The sequence below is a fragment of the Agelaius tricolor genome, unplaced genomic scaffold (genome assembly GCF_023055355.1).
Source record: "Agelaius tricolor isolate 1412-34295 unplaced genomic scaffold, bAgeTri1.0.p SCAF_4, whole genome shotgun sequence".
Classification (NCBI taxonomy): Eukaryota; Metazoa; Chordata; class Aves; order Passeriformes; family Icteridae; genus Agelaius; species Agelaius tricolor.
The window spans coordinates 7,565,188-7,582,951 of NW_027269264.1; the positions used below are offsets into that span (position 1 = coordinate 7,565,188).

Here is a 17,764-nt window from a genome sequence, read left to right on the forward strand (position 1 = left end):
CTCCCTGGGGCTGCTCAGTACCGCCAGCTCTGCCGCTGCCCCGCCCGCCCCGCCAACACTCACCGGGCGGCGGAGGGGGCCGGAACCCGACCGACCGCCCACCCGCCGCCGCCATCCCGGCCCCTCCCCAGCCTCCGCCCCGGAACGGCGTCACTGCGCGGGGCGCGGATGTGACGGCGACGGCCCCGGTCTCGCTCCCGGCAGATCCCGGCTCAGCTCCGCGCCCGCGAGCAGCTGTTCCTGTGGCAACGCCGCCGCCGATGGCGGACCCGTCCCGGTGCCTGGCGGAGGGTGCCCGCCGCCGCCGCCCGCCAGGGGAGGAGCGGCGGGAGCCTCCCGGCACCGGGCGCTGCCGGACGCGCCACAGGCTGAAGGCGGCCGCGGCCCTGGCCCGCACGGGAAGCGAAGGCCCGGCGGCGGTGAGTGCGGACCTGGGGGCGGGCGGAGCGCCGTCTCCTCCGGGGCGCTGGCTGGCGGCTGCTGAGGCAGGGGTGGCGGGAAGCGGGCGGGGGCGGTGCTGCAGCGGGCGGAGCGGGGTCGGGGCCGGGGCCTGCTCACCCCCGCGGGTGTGCCGGCACTTCTTTGAGCCCGGGCTGCGCCTCTGGCACCCCAGCGCTGCTGCTGCCCCGGTGTCCTGCCGGCGGGAAAGGCCTGCTGCCAGACAGGCTGCAAAACATGGGCTAATGGATTTTGGAGTAGGGTGGAAACTTATTTTCACTGGATTGTAATGCCTTAGGGTAACGCCAAAACTGAAAATAACTTTTAAATAGATTGATTTTTTGTTGACCATGTTTGACGTCTCTCATGATTTCACTGCAACCAGCTGCCAAGCACTGGGTAGCCACTTGCACGCTCCCTGAGATCAGGGAGGAAATCGAAAGGGTGAAAGCTGAAAAACTTGTCAGTTGAGATAAAGACAGTTAAATAAGGATGCCAAAAGCCATGCACACAACCAAAGCAAAACAAGGACATAATTCACTGCTTCTGATGGACATGCAGATGTTCAGCCATCTCCAGGAGAGCAGGGCCCTATCATGTGTGATGTGATTTGAGCAGAGAAGCATCATTACTCCAAATATCTCACCTTTCCTCCTTCTTTCCCCCATGTTATATATTGAGGATGTCACGTGGTCTGGAAATCCCTTTAGTCAGTTTGGGTCACCTGTCCCAGCTGCATCTCCTCCCAACCTCCCATGCCCCACCAACTTCCTCACCAGTGTGGAAGTACTAAAAGTTCTGTGTAAGCCCTGCTCAGCAATAACAAAAATATCTCTGTGTTATCAACACTGTGTTCAACACAAATTCAAAGCTCAGCCCCAGACCAGTCACTGTGAAGAAAATTTACTATCTCAGGCAAACAGCATAACAACCTGACTAGATAAAAGGCAGTGTGTACTTCAGCATAACATCTGGTTATTTCTGCTTCAGTCTTGAAAAAAAATACTTATTTTGGCAGGAACACATCCCTGGAGATTGTCTTGTCCCACAAGCTGTGTGTGGTCCAGCATGAATGCCCAACAAAGAGGGGCAGACTGTGCAGGAACAGAACAGGTCCAGCAGAACTTAGAAGGTGATAACATAGTTAAAGTCCAATTACTTCTTTTGGTTGGTTTGTTTTGAAGTACAGAACTAACTGTTCTCATACTTTTCATATATAAATGCTAGATATTTTAAGCTATATTTTGGAGGATACCATGTAAATCATAAATCTACTGACCACATCAAAGGAGTTATTTAAGAGTGGGGAAGAGGACAGGCCTGCCTGTTACCATCATCAGTGCCAGCATTGTTTGGGTGCTGTGTAAAACTTGCAGCACTGAAGAACCTAGACCTCACTGTGAAGAGAAGTCAAACCAAGTAGTTAGGTCGTGCTGCCTCTTTGTTCAGCATTGTCTCAGAGCTTCTGCTGGGTTTTGCAACTGTAAAAGCAATTGTTGTGGGTTTCTACAGTGTAAGATTTTTGCCTCTCTGTGACAGCAATGATCTTCTGTCTCTGTCTTTTCTAGAACATGACATCAGATAAGGAGTTTGCAGAAGATAGCAATTTTTCTCCGAAAGCCAGCACCAGTAAGCTGCCGACAGATGCGTCTCCCGACTCCAAGTGCCCCATCTGCCTGGACAGATTTGACAACGTGGCGTATCTGGATCGCTGCTTGCACAGGTTCTGCTTCCGCTGCGTCCAAGAGTGGTCCAAGAACAAAGCAGAATGCCCGCTGTGCAAGCAACCCTTCTTTTCCATTTTCCATACGATTCGTGCTGAAGATGACTTCAAGGAGTACATCCTCAGCCCTTTAGAAACAAGCTCTTTTGCCAGCCCCGATGGCCGGAGGTTTCGTTACCGCACCACCTTAACGAGGGAACGCCGCAGGCGCGGTTCCCCTTCCCGAAGGGTGGCGTCCCCTCCGGATAACGGGATGTTGTTTGAAGGGCTGTCGAGCGAGCCGGCGCGCCACAGGCACAGAGAGATTCAGCAGATGCTCAGGAGGCTGGCCTCGAGGAGGAAGGCCAGCGCGGAGGGCAGATCTCTGCGGCAGATTCAGGAGGAGGACATGATCACCTTCCGCAGGGCTCTGTACCGCACCGGCGTGCGCATCCGCAGCATCCAGGACGGCGGCCGATACCGAGAGATTTCGGCCGAGTTCTTCCGGCGCAACCCTGCTTGCCTTCACCGCCTGGTTCCTTGGCTGAAGCGAGAGCTTACGGTCCTGTTTGGTGCCCACGGGTCTCTGATCAATATTGTGCAGCACATCATCATGAGTAACGTAACCAGGTACGATCTGGAAAGCCAGGCCTTTGCTGACGATCTGAAGCCCTTTCTGCTGAATCGGACAGAGCACTTCCTGCACGAATTCATCAGTTTTGCTCGTTGTCCTTTTAACTTAGAATCATACGATCAACACGCCAATTATGACTGTCCTGCACCGTCGTATGAGGAAGGAAGCCACTCAGACTCATCAATTATCACAATATCTCCAGATGTGGCGTACCCGCAAGGGCCGGATCATAGTTTGTCTGTTCCTGGCCTTGGTCAGGCCCCGTGGGATGACGAAACTCCGGGGCCTTCCTATTCCATTTCAGAAGAGGTTCGTGCAACCATAGCTTCTCCTCTGGAGTCATCAGAAAGTTCTGACGAGGACTCTGCTTCAGGGAGCCGAAGAACCAAGCTGCAGACTGAGTTACAGGCTAATGCTGACTCAAACGACAGCGGCTCTTCCTCAGACAATTGTGTCATTGTTGGGTACGTTAAGCCGCTAGCTGAGAGGACCCCAGAAGTGGTTGAGCTGTCCTCTGACTCTGAGGAGTCCATCAAGGAAGAGAAAAGGGAAGATGTCAAGAAACAGCGACCAGTCCAGTGTCACAGCTGGAGTGACAGTGACCCAAGCAGGAGCTTCTCACCACATTCCCCAACATATGGGGAGGATGTAGGAAGTTGTAGAAGCTGTTTATCTCCTGCAGTTGAGAAGATGGAATCAAAAGGGAATGAGAAAAACAAATACAAAAGAAAAGATCTGCCTCCACAGGACTTGAGTTGGAGCCCCTCTCCAGGGAGTGATACGGTATGCTCCCCTTGGAATCACAGATTGTCTAAAAAGGGAAAGTCTAGAAGCCCACAGTCCTGTTCACGGGACAGTCGAGGCAGCCATGGCCATCGGTCTAGAAGGGAGCACCGTAGCAAAAGCCAACTTAAAAAGAGACGATCGAGAAGCAGAGATAGTAGCAAACATAGGAGCAAAAGAAGCAGCAGAAGATCAAGGGCTCATGACACCAGAGCCTCTCTGAAAAGCCAGAGGGGCTCTCTAAGTGGTGAGAGCACTCCATCCAGAGAAGTGAGCAGATCACGTTCACGCAGCAAGGGCCACAGTAAAAGGAGATCAAGAAGTAGAGACAGCGATCGCTATTATGTAAGAGACAGTTACCAAAGCAGACACCAGTGGGGTTCTGCTTTCTGTAGTCGAAAGGTGTTTGGAGACAGCTATGAATCCTCCAGCAGAAGGAGGACCCGGTCTAACACTCTTTACTCACGGCAATCTGCTAGTCCAGAATACAGGATACGATCATTTATTGAGAGGACAGATCTGCATAGCCAGAGGGGACTCCATGAGAGACACTATTACTGTTACGAAAGATGCAGGTCAAGGAGTCGGTCAAGCAACAGATCAAGGACTCCTTCTGGAGGAAATGACAGAATGAAAAGTGAAAAGCCTGGTGGAAAAAGGAAGTACAAAACTCGCCACCTGGAGAATGCATTCATGGAAAGCACAAGTCTAGAAAGAGAAAATGAGTCCAAGAAAACTTCCTCAAAATTTGTTGACTGCTGCAAAAATGAAGATAGCCTGTCAGACAATCGTGCAAGCAGTGAGACAAAGCGTAAGAAAAGGAAGAAGAAAATGAGGAGTCCAAGTGTGGAGATAGTCTATGAAGGAAAAGCAACGGACACAACGAGGCATCTTAAAAAGAAAAAGAAAAAGCATAAGAAGAAACACCGGAAACATCACACGAGTAACTCAGTACATTCTTCTCCGGTGGTGATTACAATTGATAGTGATAGTAGCAAGGAACCAGAAAGTACCGAATGGGACAGCAGTATTACATGGACAGGAACAACTCAAATAAATGAGAGGGAAAATGAGTCTCCATCTTCTTTTCTGAGGAGCACAGGATGTGAGGAAACTGGAGAAGTAGACAAAAAGTATGGTATCCCTGACACAAGGGAAAACTTAGGTGGTGGCGTTAGAAATGCTGATGTCAAAATTCAGGAAACAGCAGCTGATCAGAGTGTTGCCACAGTGAGTACCAGCAGCAACACCTCTCACACAGAAACTGTAACCAGTTATGTTCAGGAAGCACCAGCAGCGCCTTCCAGTCAACTGCCTTCCCCCAGGACTTCCTTCCTAGAGTGTCCAGAGAGAGAGCCATTGATACTGAGACTGCCAAAGAGACTTGTCAACAGATCCTCGTGGTTTGATTTCCCAGAAGAAAAAATGTAGTAGGCTTTCCTAGGAACACTTGTTAAAACTGTGAATTTAACTACTTTCTTTTTTCCCTTGAAAACTAAAATGTCCGGTAGGATTTCTGTCTGTTAAAGAGATGTCTAGGAAATGTATAAAACTTCTGAATGTGTATGCACTTTTAAGTCAAAGAAGATAGAATATGGCTAGTATGTAATTCTAAAAGTTTGTTAGAGGACTGTTTGGAAGTTTTAATTTCATAAAGCCATCCACAGTGTATTTCAAAGTTTTGTGTAAACCAAACAACAGAAAAGGAATCCAAAACAAGAGCCTAGAAATGCATTTTATGGGGATTGTTCTTCTTAGACCAGAAAAATGTTTAGTTCATAAAAAGTGATTCAGTCTGAATTCCAGCATCATTTCAATTTCTGGTTTAAGCAGATCTCTGCTGAAAAGCAGTCAGTGATTTCTACAGAAATTCTCAAATGACTTTGAGTAATTTTAAGGTAAGCTATGTCAAAATCTGAATAAAGCAATAAGTTTTTTTTTGTTGTTTGTTTAAATATATTTACATATGTACTGTGTGTTTTGCAAATGGAGTTTTTTCTTTTGGTTTTGAGTGTCTTATTTATCTAGACCATTGGATATTTTTGCAGTCTGGAGAACTTCAGGTTGGAAGGGTTGTTTGGAGATCAGCTGGTACAAGCCTCCACTGAAAGCAGAAACTTTGATCAGATTGCCTGGATTTGGTTCAGTTCTGAGTTTTCCCAAAAGCTGGGTGGCCGCTCTGTCCTGCCCTTTCTAAAATAAGAGTTTTCCCTTGGGAAACATCTTTTTTTTCAATTTTCTTATTTTTATTTCCCTTTTTTGGAGCCTGTGCATTTTGCCTGTGCAGTCTTCAAGAAGTCTTTTCCTTTTCTTTATATCCTGCGGCTGCATACTTGAAAAACATCTGTCTTGTCTAGCCTTGGTAATAAAAGGTCTTCCTCCTGACCTCCTTGAAATAACCATCATTCACCCAGCTCAGCACATCCTAGATGTCCTGCTGCAGGATATAAATTTATGTGCAATAACAGACCTCTGGCAGGGTTTTGTTTTCCAGGTTTGGCCCTTCTCTGTGTGCACAGCAGTAGCTCTGAGGGCTGAACGAGGAGGGTACCTTCACTGTCTCTCCTGCACTACCTCCACGAGTTTTATGGATTTGACCTTGGCTGGTTGCTTGCCAGGTAGTCAAGCTGCTGCTCTGTCACTTTCCTTTCTCCGCAGGATGGGGGAGAAAGTAAGATGGGAAAGCTGGGTTGAGGCAAGGACAAGATACTGTCACTAACCAGATAGAGTTGGGTACAATTAATATCTTCTATTGCCAATGAAAAATTGAGTAGGCGGAGAAGAAAAAAAGGCAAAACTGAAACTAATTTCCTCTCCTTTCTCAACTTCACTCTTTCATATGTGCTCTTCTACCTCCTCCTCCCCAGCTGTGCAGAAGGATGGGGAATGGGTATTGTGTTAAGTCCATTACATTCTTGCTGCTTCTTACTCCTTACACTGTTCCTCTGCTCTAACATGGGCCCTTTCTACAGATATGCAGTACTTCCGAAACAGATTGCTCCAGCTGCCAGGAAACCTGCTCCTGTATGTGCTCCTAAGCACAGGCTTCAGCTCCTGACAGGAGCCTGTTCCTGTGTGAGATCTCCATGGGCTGTAGCTTCCATAAGGGCATCTCTACCTGCTCCAGAGTGGGGCTTTTCCACAGCCTGCAGGTGGGTCTCCACTCCACTGTGATTATCCAGGGGCTGAAGGGGCAGCTTGTCTCACCATTGTAGCATTCCATGAACTCTCCCGCCTCAGTCAATTCCCAAGTCCCCAGCCCTGGAAACAGCAGTAACTACTTACCATAGAGTTGGTCCTAGGGGGAAAAAAACAGACTCCCAAATGGATTTCTGTGTCACAACTTCCCCTGGTTTGTCCTGTCCCCACACTGGATTGGTATTCCTGGTGGCCACCCCCCTTCCCCTGGAGACCAAACTCCTCTGCCCAGCCCTTAGCTCCACTCCCCACCCCTTCCCCTTTTCAAGCTGCCTGCTCCATGTGGTTCTTTTTTCCTTGCTGGCTCCCCTTCAGCCACACCCTTCTGGAATAAAACCTTGCAAAAGAGCCTTTCTTGCCTCTGTCGCTGAGCCAGTTGCGGTGAGTGTTGAGTGGGGGTTTGACTGCATTGCCTGAATGTTAAACCAGCTTGCTTTTCAAGAAGAGATGTTTGTTGGGGACAGATAATAGGCAGCAGCACCCACCATTCTGACACCATCTTTTTACACCATGGTCTTCATCGCCTGGAAGTGCCCAGGCTGTGGAGAAGGGCTGCTCCTTCCCAACCAGTTGGCACAGGGTAGCTGAGCCTGAGAGGGAGTCAGGAGTGGTTGCAGTCAGTCACCTCCACTCTTGCCCCTGGGAGCGTCTCTGGGCTGCAGGGGTCAGGTTGGTCCCTACCATGGGATTAGGTTTCAGGGAGCACAAATGTCTGAAGGAGCCAGGGCACTAGGAGGTCCAGGGGCCACATGCTGTGACCTATAGTGATGGGCTTGCCGTGGTCCAGTCTGGCTTTTGGCTGCTAAGAGCTCTCTGGCATCTCCTAGGAGTGAATGTGGTGGCTCCCTTTGTTCTGTTTAGCCCCAAATTCTCCTGGAGGGCAGGGGCTCAGGGCCTGGGGTGTCCCTGGCAGATGGTTCAAGGATTGCCGCTGCAAGTGCCTTTGACTGGAAGCTTGTCCATTCACACAGCTGGGATATCCTTGGCATAAGTGGGACTTCTCCTACACCCAGAGTGCTGGGAGGGAGGGTACAGGCTATTGAGAGGGCAGGGCAAGGTGGAGCACTTGCACTAAATAGAAGGGAGAGGTTTGATACAGCCCTTACAGTTGGTGATGATGTGGTTGGGAGTCTCTGGGTGAAGATGATGTCATGGAAGACAAAGCAGAGATGATGGGTGTCTTCTATCAGTTGCCCAGCCAGGATGCCAGTGCTGAGAAGTTAATTTAACAGGCAATTAGGAGAAATCTCTGGATCAGCAGCCTTTCTCCTTGCGGCAGATTTCAACATTCTAGAGACCAGCTGGAAATGCCTCCTGCTATGGTGAGCAGATTTGAAAAATTCTTACAGTTTATGGGAAAGAAGTTTGTATTATAAATACTCAGAGACGCACCTAGGGAAAGGAAAGGTATCCTAGACTTACTGGTTTGTTATAGAGAAGGCCTGTTGGGAGATGGCATGGTCTTGGGCCACAGTGATCAGGAGGCCACAGTGGCCAGCTTAAAAATGTCAGTGCAATGAGGAAAAAAGAACTGCAGGTTTGCTTTTCTGTTTTGAGAGAGCAAACATTGCACCACCCAGGAGTCCCATGGGAATCTGCTCTTGAGGTCTCAGGAGCTGCATGCTACATGGGATCTGCAAACACTGGAAAGGAGCAAGTTGTCAGAAAACATTCTTAATACTTCAAAGACATTTACAGCATGGGAAGCTTCATTTGGTTGTTTTTCATTACACTCATTACTAGGGAATTGTCATTGAAACGTGAAGGGTGTCTAGGGCAGTGAGCACAACTGAGGAAAACAAGTGTGCTACAGGCTGCTGTTTCTTTCCAGTGCTGCTTTGTGTAAACCAGCTCATCACTCCCACTGCATCTACCGACATAGTGCAAGTAAGCAGCGTGACTTGGCGTCAGCTGCTACTAAGGGTTGTATGTGTGTAGAGAAAGCTTTATGGCTTAGCCCCAGCTGGCAACTAACTACCATGCAGCTGCTTACTCAACAGCACCCTACCCCACTGGGACTGGGAGGAGAACTGCGGGGAAAAAGAAAAGTGAAACTTTTTGGTTAACAGTTTAATGATTGAACTGGAGGAAAATATAATAGTAGTATTAGTAATAGTAATAAAAAGGAGGAAGAGAGAACCAAAGACAAGTACATAATGGACAACATAAGTGCTCACCACCTGCTGGCCAATGCCAAACCCAGATAGGCCCTCATTTGGGTAGCTCCCCCCGTTTATATACTGGGTGTGACATTCTTTTTGTGGAATGTCCATTTGACCAGTTCAGGTCCCCTGTTTTGGCCATGCTTTTCTCCACCTTTTTGTGCACTTCCTCACTGGTAGAGCATGAGTCGCTGAAGAGTCCTTGGCTCAGAGAAAGCACGCTTAACAGCAACCAAACTATCAATATGTTATCACCATCATTCTCATACTGAATCTGAAACACAGTGCTGTACCTGCTTCTAAAAAATATCTACTCAAATTCCAGCCAAAACCAGGACAAGGACTGAGCTGCATTAATCAGCTCAGGGCAGGAAATGAGCTTTATCAATCCTCTTCTAGAGTTCCCCTGGCATAATCTTGTAGGCTTAGACAAGACTTCAGCCAGCAGTTGTGTTGGATTTAGCAACCCACATAACCTTATCTGGGGCTATTTGACTTTCCCTGGATATTCTGCCTGTTTTCCAGGTGCCTTTTGAGAAGAAGGTGTCTTATCTACCAGACCTGGGGAGTAAAGCCCTGGACTCACTTGATATGTTTCTTTAAGGTTAAGATTTTTATCCCTGAGACAGGCATATGGGAGAAACACAGTGTTCTCAGGAGGTTTAACAAATTTTTACAGGCAAACTTAAGAGAACAAGGGTACCTATAAACAAATTTTAAAACATTCAATTGACATAAAGCATTTCACAAGACATTGACTTAGCAAACTCTAACCCATCCAACTTTAAGTTACCCAGATTTCAAGAAGAAGTTAGGGAGATGGTGTTTGTGCAACTGCTTTTATCTGCTTTAGCCTCCTGGAGCCCACCCCTCCATGTGGGGCTCCTGGTGTGCCAGTGGCTGATAACCATTTTAGAGCTGGACTAGAGGCTCCAGGGAGGTGGGATATGGAGAAGTGCATCATCCCACTTTTTGCAGAGCTTGCCTTGCCACCCTGCTGTGCAAACACACACTTTGGTTGTTTTTGAGCAAATAATGATTTTCTTCAGTCTCTCACACTGGGGTAACTTGAAATCTCAGGAGAGACAATGAGAGCAGATAAACCCACCAGAGTTATTTTGCTGTACATGCATGCAGAGCTTACTCATGTAGGCCTGGGATGTTTGAGGTTCATCCTTTCAGAAATACATAATAACCCAGGGTGTTCTGTAGGGGCCTTCTCCTTTAGTATCTACCTGCTGTGCTTCAAATGAGATTCTAAGGTTCACCACATTGAAGTGAAACTGCAGAGATGAAGCATATTTCTGTTTCCAAACTGGACCAGAATTCAAAAGGTGGCTGCAGAAAATGCTGCTGCTGCATATCTATTGAGCATTTTACTGGTAGATGGATCATCAGCAGTGCCACAGATGCTCAGTGCTGCAGTTTTAAGAAGTTTCAAGTGCCAGTTTCCAGCAAGCTGGAATTATCTGCAGTTCAACAGGTTTCATGGCTTTTACCATGGAGTGACAGAAGACCTGGAAACATCCCAAGCCTAGCTTGGCAACCTGCTCATCTAGGTATGCTGTCAGTAGTCTCCAAAGAGGAACTAAATTAACTGAAGCAAGCCTTTTGTTATTAGCAAGGGCTGAGGAAAAGTCCCCTCTTAGGATACTTCAGAATGCTGAGTCCTGAAGAATTTTTTGCTCAAGGTGTGGAATGACCAACTGCACATTTAAGTTAGTCTTTAGTCCTAATGAATAATGTATGAACCAGTGTGGATGGCAAAAATACCATTTATCTTTTGAAAACCTGTAGCCATTAGAGATCAGATATCCGTCCAGAGTGTTATGCACAGGAGTCACAACTAAGTGACAAGCTGCTGTCCAAGGCATTGAGATGAACATCAAGTGCATAGGGGAAAAGACATGCAGAGCATAACTTTTTTTTTAAAGATCATTCACTTTGTGAGTGTAGCTGGGATGGTAAATTTAATCCTCAGCAAATTACAAGAGCCAGGTCACATAGCTCCTCCAAAACAGAGGGCTTTGTGCTTGAAGTCAAAGCAGTTTCTTGTCCATTAGCTGAAAGTCAAAAATTAATGTACATAGATGCACATGTATGTGTATGCACACTGCATGCATTATGTTTATGGCGGGGGGGGGAGGGAGAGAATGTAGGGGGTAGAGCACTAGTAAGCCTCTTGTAGCCTGGGAGAGGAGAAAAGCAACAGCAAATATTGTGCATCTCCTGCATGAACTCCTATTTTATTTGGATATACAAAAGGAGGAAAAAACCTGAAACAACAAACCACTGGATGGATTGGTGTCTTGTAAGATTTATGAACTACTAAATTTAGAAGAGTCATTTTACTCTTGCTGGTGTATTGCAGGCTCTTATGCAAGAGTCAATAAGAAAAGAAAAAGTAAGTTACTTTCTCTGTGAGAGCATGTACAAGTACATAAAATAGGTTCAATTAATCTTTTCAGCTACTGAATTTACTCTTGATAAACAAAGCATGTATCAGATTATACGTCCTAGAAAGGTAATCAGTCTTTTAAAATGCTTCACAGTTCTGCTTTTCTCATTTTTGTATTTCAGATAGTTTTCTGAATGGGAAAACTGTTCAAGCAAAATGTTAAACAGCATTCATTTGTCATTTTCTTGCACAGACCAAGCAACATCCTGCTGAATCTCGAGATATGTAGTCATTATGAAGCTTGTATTGAACTGTTCATCTTTTTTTGTTCTTTTTCTCAGGTAGTAATGTTTAATTTCTGAACTCCTGCTTCAATTGCTGCAGGTAAAACTCTGCAGGAATCACACAGATGATTAAAAACAGAGGACCATCACAAGCTAGTGATTGAGCTGTGTTCAGGTAACCTGTGCAGGCAACCTCTACTGCTTTACCTGTAGCTATAGATGTTCCTTCATGGCAACAACCTGTGCTCCAAAATCACATCACCAAGATCATGGCAGAAGAAACCTGTAATTTTAGGCTGAGGCATTAATAAGTGGAAACAGATTTTATCGATTCCTTTATATTGTTAACTTTTTTCAAGAAGGAAAAAGGAAATTTCTATATTTTTCATGGCAAGTTGATGCAGCAATAACTCAGTAGGACTCTGACTTTTGCTATGAATTAGGTCACAGTAAACAATGGGATTAAATAGTCCCTTCCAGTTAAAAAAAAAAAGGGGAAAAAAAAATGAACTAAAGAATTCAGCCACAAAAGGAACTTCACGTTGTTCAATGGCACAGCCATTTGTGCAGGCATCTCAGTTTCAGAGAGTGAGAGATTTGTTACACTTTCATCATTACACACTAGATGCCATTGCCCACTTTAAAATTAATGCAAGAATTCAACGTTCCAAAGTATGATTAAATACCACCAATTTATTTTGTTTTAATTCCAAATTTTCTATTGTTTTAGGTGAGCTTTGCTATTTACTGCCAGATTTACAGGGCTGGTTGGCTAAACTAGGTTAGAATGATCATCCTTGGGAATATTAATAATCCTTGTTTTAACATGTCAGAATTGTCAGAAGTTAATTTCATTATTGCTGTCTTTTTGCCCAGGCCTATTGGTTGGTACAGAGCAGTGATGGAAGACAGTGTACAGTCAGAAAACAGCCTTGTGCAGGAAACAGCTGGCACCACAATGAAGATTGCCAAAGAACAAGTTGCTGTCACAGAATGCCCCTACCATGTTCCACAGGCCAAACAGGTGAATAATGATCTCATCTCCTACACAGCACTGAGCAGACGTGTTGAAATAGTATGTAACATATTATTATGTTGTAACTACAGCTGCCAGAGATAGTTTCTTATAAGAATGCCTTGTTGTCACCAATTAGAGAGTATCATGATCAGTTCCAGTTCCATCATAACTGAAGGTAAAAAAAAAAAAATAAATTTTATCAATGATTTAGCAACATCTCTACAAAATGGCTAAGAGCCATAGAGCTGGCATTTTTCTTCTGGTCTTTCTTCTCCTCTTTATTAAGCCTTTTAGCACCTTTTCCATTTGTTCTGCAGGTTCCCTGAACATCTCAACAGGTATTTGATCAGATAGGGCAATATGGGCAGACTATGAATGTTGTGAAGTTAATGTCAGGGCCCTTAGGGCATTGCAATCCTGCCTTCTCCCCAGCTCTTGTCTGCCTAAATGGATGTCCAGCTCTGGCATGGTGCAGCCATTAGCCTGGGGCTGTGGTGTTGGGGTGCCAGGAGGTCCCCATCACCTGGGGGCCGTGCATCAGCTCAGCCCCACTGGTTTGTCCTTGTGCCCAGACTCCCAGGTCCTCAGCCAAGCAGCCAGCTATTGTGACTTGCCAGTACTTGGTGGAGGTGCAAACTGTTTCGGCTTCCAGTTACCTTAGCTTTGTGCTGCATGCCTTGAGTCTGATTGCGTGCTGCTCTGCTTCCAGGTCCTGAAATATTACATTGCCAGTACCACTTAACAGTGATCTAGCAGGAGAATCTAGAAAACTGTCAGAAACACAGCTTTGTGTCATGCTTTCAGGTTGAGTAAAAAGGACAGGGAAGTAAATGTCTCTGCAATGGTGAACTTTCCTGCGCAGTTTCTCTTCCCTGTTTTTCCATGGTCTTTCTTACTTTAACTTAAATTTGTCCATGCTATGGCTCATTCATATCTGAATGTAGTCTTGCTCCATCTGCTCAGGCAGTTTGTTTTCCTTTTATTTATATTGAAGTACATAGATGTATCAGAAGTACAGCTTAATTGCTCTGCAATTGTAAAATTCTCTATGTGCATAAAAGGAGGGAGAGGGACTTTGGCAGATAGTAACAGGACAAGGGGAAATGGTTTTAACTGAGAGAGGGCTGTTTAATTTAGATATTAGGAAGAAAATTCTTTTCTCAGAGGATGGTGAGGCACTGTAACAGGTTGCCCAACGAATCTGTGGGTACAACATCCCTGAAAGTGGTTAAGGCCAGGTTAGATGGGGCCCTGAACAACCTGATCCAGTGAATGCCATCCCTGCCCATGTCAGCTGCACTGGAAATAGATGATCTTCAAGCACAAACCATTCTATGAAACTGAAGATGCAGAGTAAAGTTGAGAATAAGCAGAGTAATGATAACCCAACTGGTTATATTTTCTTTTTTCATAATAGAATCCAAAGTGATATCTCTCAAGATTAAACTTTGCTAATATCTGTAGGCATTTGCTTTGCACAAGCTGTTTTTTGTAAGGGACTAAAAAATCGAATTTCCAGTCTTTTTTCTAAAGACAGCTTTATATTTATAATCCAAATTGCATCTCTTATTAATACAGTTTCTCAAGAAGTATGTTATTTTCATACATCTATACAAACTGGAAATATTATAGACCTGAAGAAATTACCTTTTTTTTTCAGGACAAGAGAGACAAATAAGGATAGGGTAAGTAATTTTTCAGCCATCTGTCTTCTGAAAGCACACTACCAGCATTTCTGCCTTGAGCTGAACCCCACAGCATCATACCTTCTAGAGATGAAAATAAGAGAGCAAAATGGGTAGTGGTATTTGGCCAATGTGTTCTGTCTGATCCTGACTCTATACATTACTGTGGCTATAAACAATATTTAGGTTTCCTCTGAAGGCCTGCTGAAGTGGAAAATCCTTTGGCAGCCTTGCAGCTTTTATGGCTCCAGGGTAAGTCTCCAGTAGAAAATGTAGCATATAGAACAGAATCAGAAAACTTCACAATGGTAACAGGGCATTTGAACAGCAGTATAACTTTTGAAATGAACATCAATTTTTTTTTGTGAAACAACTGCTTCTTTGAATTTTCAGTGAATGGCATATAAGTGAGCATTTGCTTGTACAAAGTTATATCGGACATAGTGAAATAGACTTACAGACTTTCTGATGAAGTCTGTCAGATTTACTAGTGAATTATTTTATTTCTACCGACTTTGTGAACTATCTTGTAGAAGGGCATTTTGGTTGATACAGAGTTTGTGAGTGGCTTAAAACATGGCAATAAAAATGAAAAACATTCTAAAGGTCTTTCAGGTATTTCTTTTAAAGTCAAAGACAGAGTTTTCCTAAGTCATGAGCTGGAGTGGAGGCAATTCTAGATAAGCCACTCCTTTTGAATTAAAACATCTTATGGGAATGTTAGGAATATTTGTTTCATTTTAGCACACTTTAGAGATCTCAAAAATGCCTTATTTTTCCAATTTTCCTCTTCTGGACACTTGACTTCAGACTCCCTGTCATGTTAGTGAGACAAACTCAAGAGTTTAATGACAGCCATTGCTCTGACCTAAGAAGGGCTTTGTGCAAGGTGGAAGTTCTGAGGGTTCTGTCAGCCTTCCTGGGGCATGGATATAAGAGCCAGTGATACCCTGTGCACCATTAGAAGTACCAACACTTGTCTTCAGCTACAGAAGAGCACCCAATAAGTTTTGGTGTTCTCTGCTGAGTGTGGAAAGTACATTCGTCAGACAATTATTTTCCCTTTCTCTCTGTCTGCCTGGGCTGGGTTTTTGCCTGGCTTTGGAGTCCAGAAGAAAAAAAAATAAAAAGAGCATGCAGAGAACCCTAAACCCTCTGGTTGCATCTTTTCATAGCATTTCATGACTTCTTGCTGTTGTATTTATTTTAAGTTTAAGCTTAGAATAGGATACTTGAAAAGCCATTTTCTTGAATTGTGGAATTTCACAGCATTTTTGGAAGTAATTTTCTTCTCTTGAACTATCTTGTGTACTGTTTGCGCAGCACAAGATAAAAATGTCTCCTCTATCCTCACACTTCCTTCTACTGGATGAAAACAGACATAATTGCTTGACTTTCTTTATATGCAGTTTTTATTTCTGTCTCCTTTTCTTAAGTCTTCTTATGTTTCCTGTTCCCAGTACAGCCTCTGCATGACTAACTGATCCATCTTCATCAGGTTGCCGTCTGATTAAATGATTGTCACAATGTATAAATATGGTGTTTACTGGGCAATGGCATTTTAAGAGGTATTGTGCACTTCCAATTTATAATAATGGCTTTTTGTTATGAACTGGACAAATCTTTATTTGGCTGATTTTTCTGCAGGAAAGCAAAAAACAGATCTGTGAGTTTTACCTCCACTACTGTTTTGATCTCCTTACTTCAGTCTCTGGTTATTATTGGTGCAGTCAAGTATGTGTCTGGTGAATTCTGGAAAATTGATTGTCTCGGATATTGTTGATGTCTTTCAAATACACTCTGTATACTTTTGACTGTACTGGTTTTCACATTTCCAGACCTTTTTAGAAGTACTTTGAGTTTTGGCTAAGGTCTTCATGGTTATGGGGCTAATTTCTGGTGGATTTGGCCTTTGATGGTGCTGAAGTCATGAGCAGAGCCAGCCAGAGGCTGCTTGTCAGTTTTGTTTTCAGAAACTTCTTACTAGCAATTCTGTTCCCAGCAAGAAGTTTCCAGGTTTGTGGTTTCCGTACATTTGAGCAAAATAGTGATTTTTTTGCAGGACCTATATCTGTCTGGGTGCTTCAGCTGTGCAGTGATACCTAAAGTGCCTCTTCTTTGCCAAAGGGATATGTATCTAATACTGTTTTTTTTTTTTTTTTCCCCAGCCTATCCACGCCTCCACTGGGAGTGGTTGGACTGTGCTCCCAAGCACATGCTGTGACTCTTGTGGTGTCCTGCGCAGGGTCAGAAGTTGGACTTGGTGATCCTGGTGTGTCTGTTCTAACTCAGAATATTCTATGACTCTGTGACTCCAAACCCACACCTCACAGTGCAGGAAATGAGAACAGTGATCTGATTTCCTGGCCAAGCCCTGACAGATGGCCTTCAGGAGGAGAAGCTGGGAAACTGATTTTTAACAGTGACTAAGTGTCATTATCTTCAGCCCAGCCCCAACTCAAACTATCAATCAACCTGTACTGAATCAGGAAGAAATCTGCATCCCAAGTTTCATGCATGCAAACAAGTTCATGTCTGCTCTAAGGCCTTGTGTGAATGAAAAAGCTGTGGTTTGCCTCTTCCCCCAAGACTGCAACACTATTTACATTGCAGCTTTAAGGAGTTTTTAATTGTTTTGAAAATGGTCTTTCTAGTTCTGATCACTCTTAAAAATGTAGCCAAGCAAGAGTCTCATCTATTAAAACAAAAGTCAGCCAGCCTTTGCTGCTCAGCTTTTGCTACCAATCTGTTACGCCTGTCACAACAAGTTGGCAGATTGTCACAATAAATGGCACAAGTTTAGGATGTTGTTTTGTTTAGCCTTCATATGAAGTGCTTTGAAACACATTTTAGTAGAGGAGTACAATTAAAGTATAGCAAATGAATTCTGAAAGAGGGGAGTAAGTTACGCAGCAGTTAAAAATTGATAGAATACTATTCTCTATTATTTTTGGTTTACGTGGGGGGACAGCAGATTACCACAAGTGGTTGTGAATACTGAGGAAATAAGTATTGATAAGGAACTTATTGCCTGAAAGCAAACTAGGAATGTGAATATTTAATTTACTTACTCAAATTACTTAATTGGTAATTACTACTCCTAAGCAAGTTCAGATAGTGCAGCCTGCCAAATATTCACCCTGTAAGAGGAAGAAAACCTAGTGTCAGTTCCAAGAAATTAAAATGCCCAGCCATTGGTAAATTTTTTTATTAGGCATTCCTGTTCTGTATGATTTTTCACAGAGATCTGATAATTTTCTTTGCTTTTTTTTTTTTTTTTTTTTTTTTTTTTTTTTTTGATCCTGGAGAAATCTCTGGGCAGAGATGTAATTTTGATGTCAGTTCTCACTCCTCTTACAGACACTGATGCATCAATGGCCCTTTAAAAGCTCTGCTACCATGTATCCAACCACATGTGTAAACTGACTCTACCACCATCCCTTGCTAATTTTGACTCATTTG

At 44.4% G+C, this 17,764-nt stretch overlaps 1 protein-coding gene across 16 annotated transcripts; it reads left to right on the plus strand.

Annotated features, from left to right (window-relative positions):
• The first annotated feature begins 80 nt into the window (after positions 1 to 80).
• TOPORS (TOP1 binding arginine/serine rich protein, E3 ubiquitin ligase) lies at positions 81 to 17,104 on the plus strand. Of its 16 annotated transcripts, XR_011678826.1 has the most exons (10): positions 167 to 419; positions 2,007 to 5,455; positions 6,052 to 6,175; positions 6,530 to 6,709; positions 11,700 to 11,774; positions 12,476 to 12,623; positions 12,707 to 12,792; positions 14,278 to 14,302; positions 14,489 to 14,554; positions 15,763 to 17,104. XR_011678826.1 is itself a non-coding variant. In XM_071424482.1 (2 exons), the coding sequence occupies exons 1-2, from the start codon at positions 261 to 263 to the stop codon at positions 4,986 to 4,988; spliced, it is 3,141 nt and encodes a 1,046-aa protein (XP_071280583.1). In that variant the 5' UTR covers positions 81 to 260; the 3' UTR covers positions 4,989 to 5,544. The 16 variants fall into 16 exon arrangements, 2 of the variants coding, with proteins under 2 accessions (XP_071280583.1, XP_071280585.1); XR_011678827.1 differs by lacking the exon at positions 14,489 to 14,554; XR_011678829.1 differs by lacking the exon at positions 14,489 to 14,554 and having other exon boundaries at positions 16,471 to 17,104.
• Positions 17,105 to 17,764: the final 660 nt, after the last annotated feature.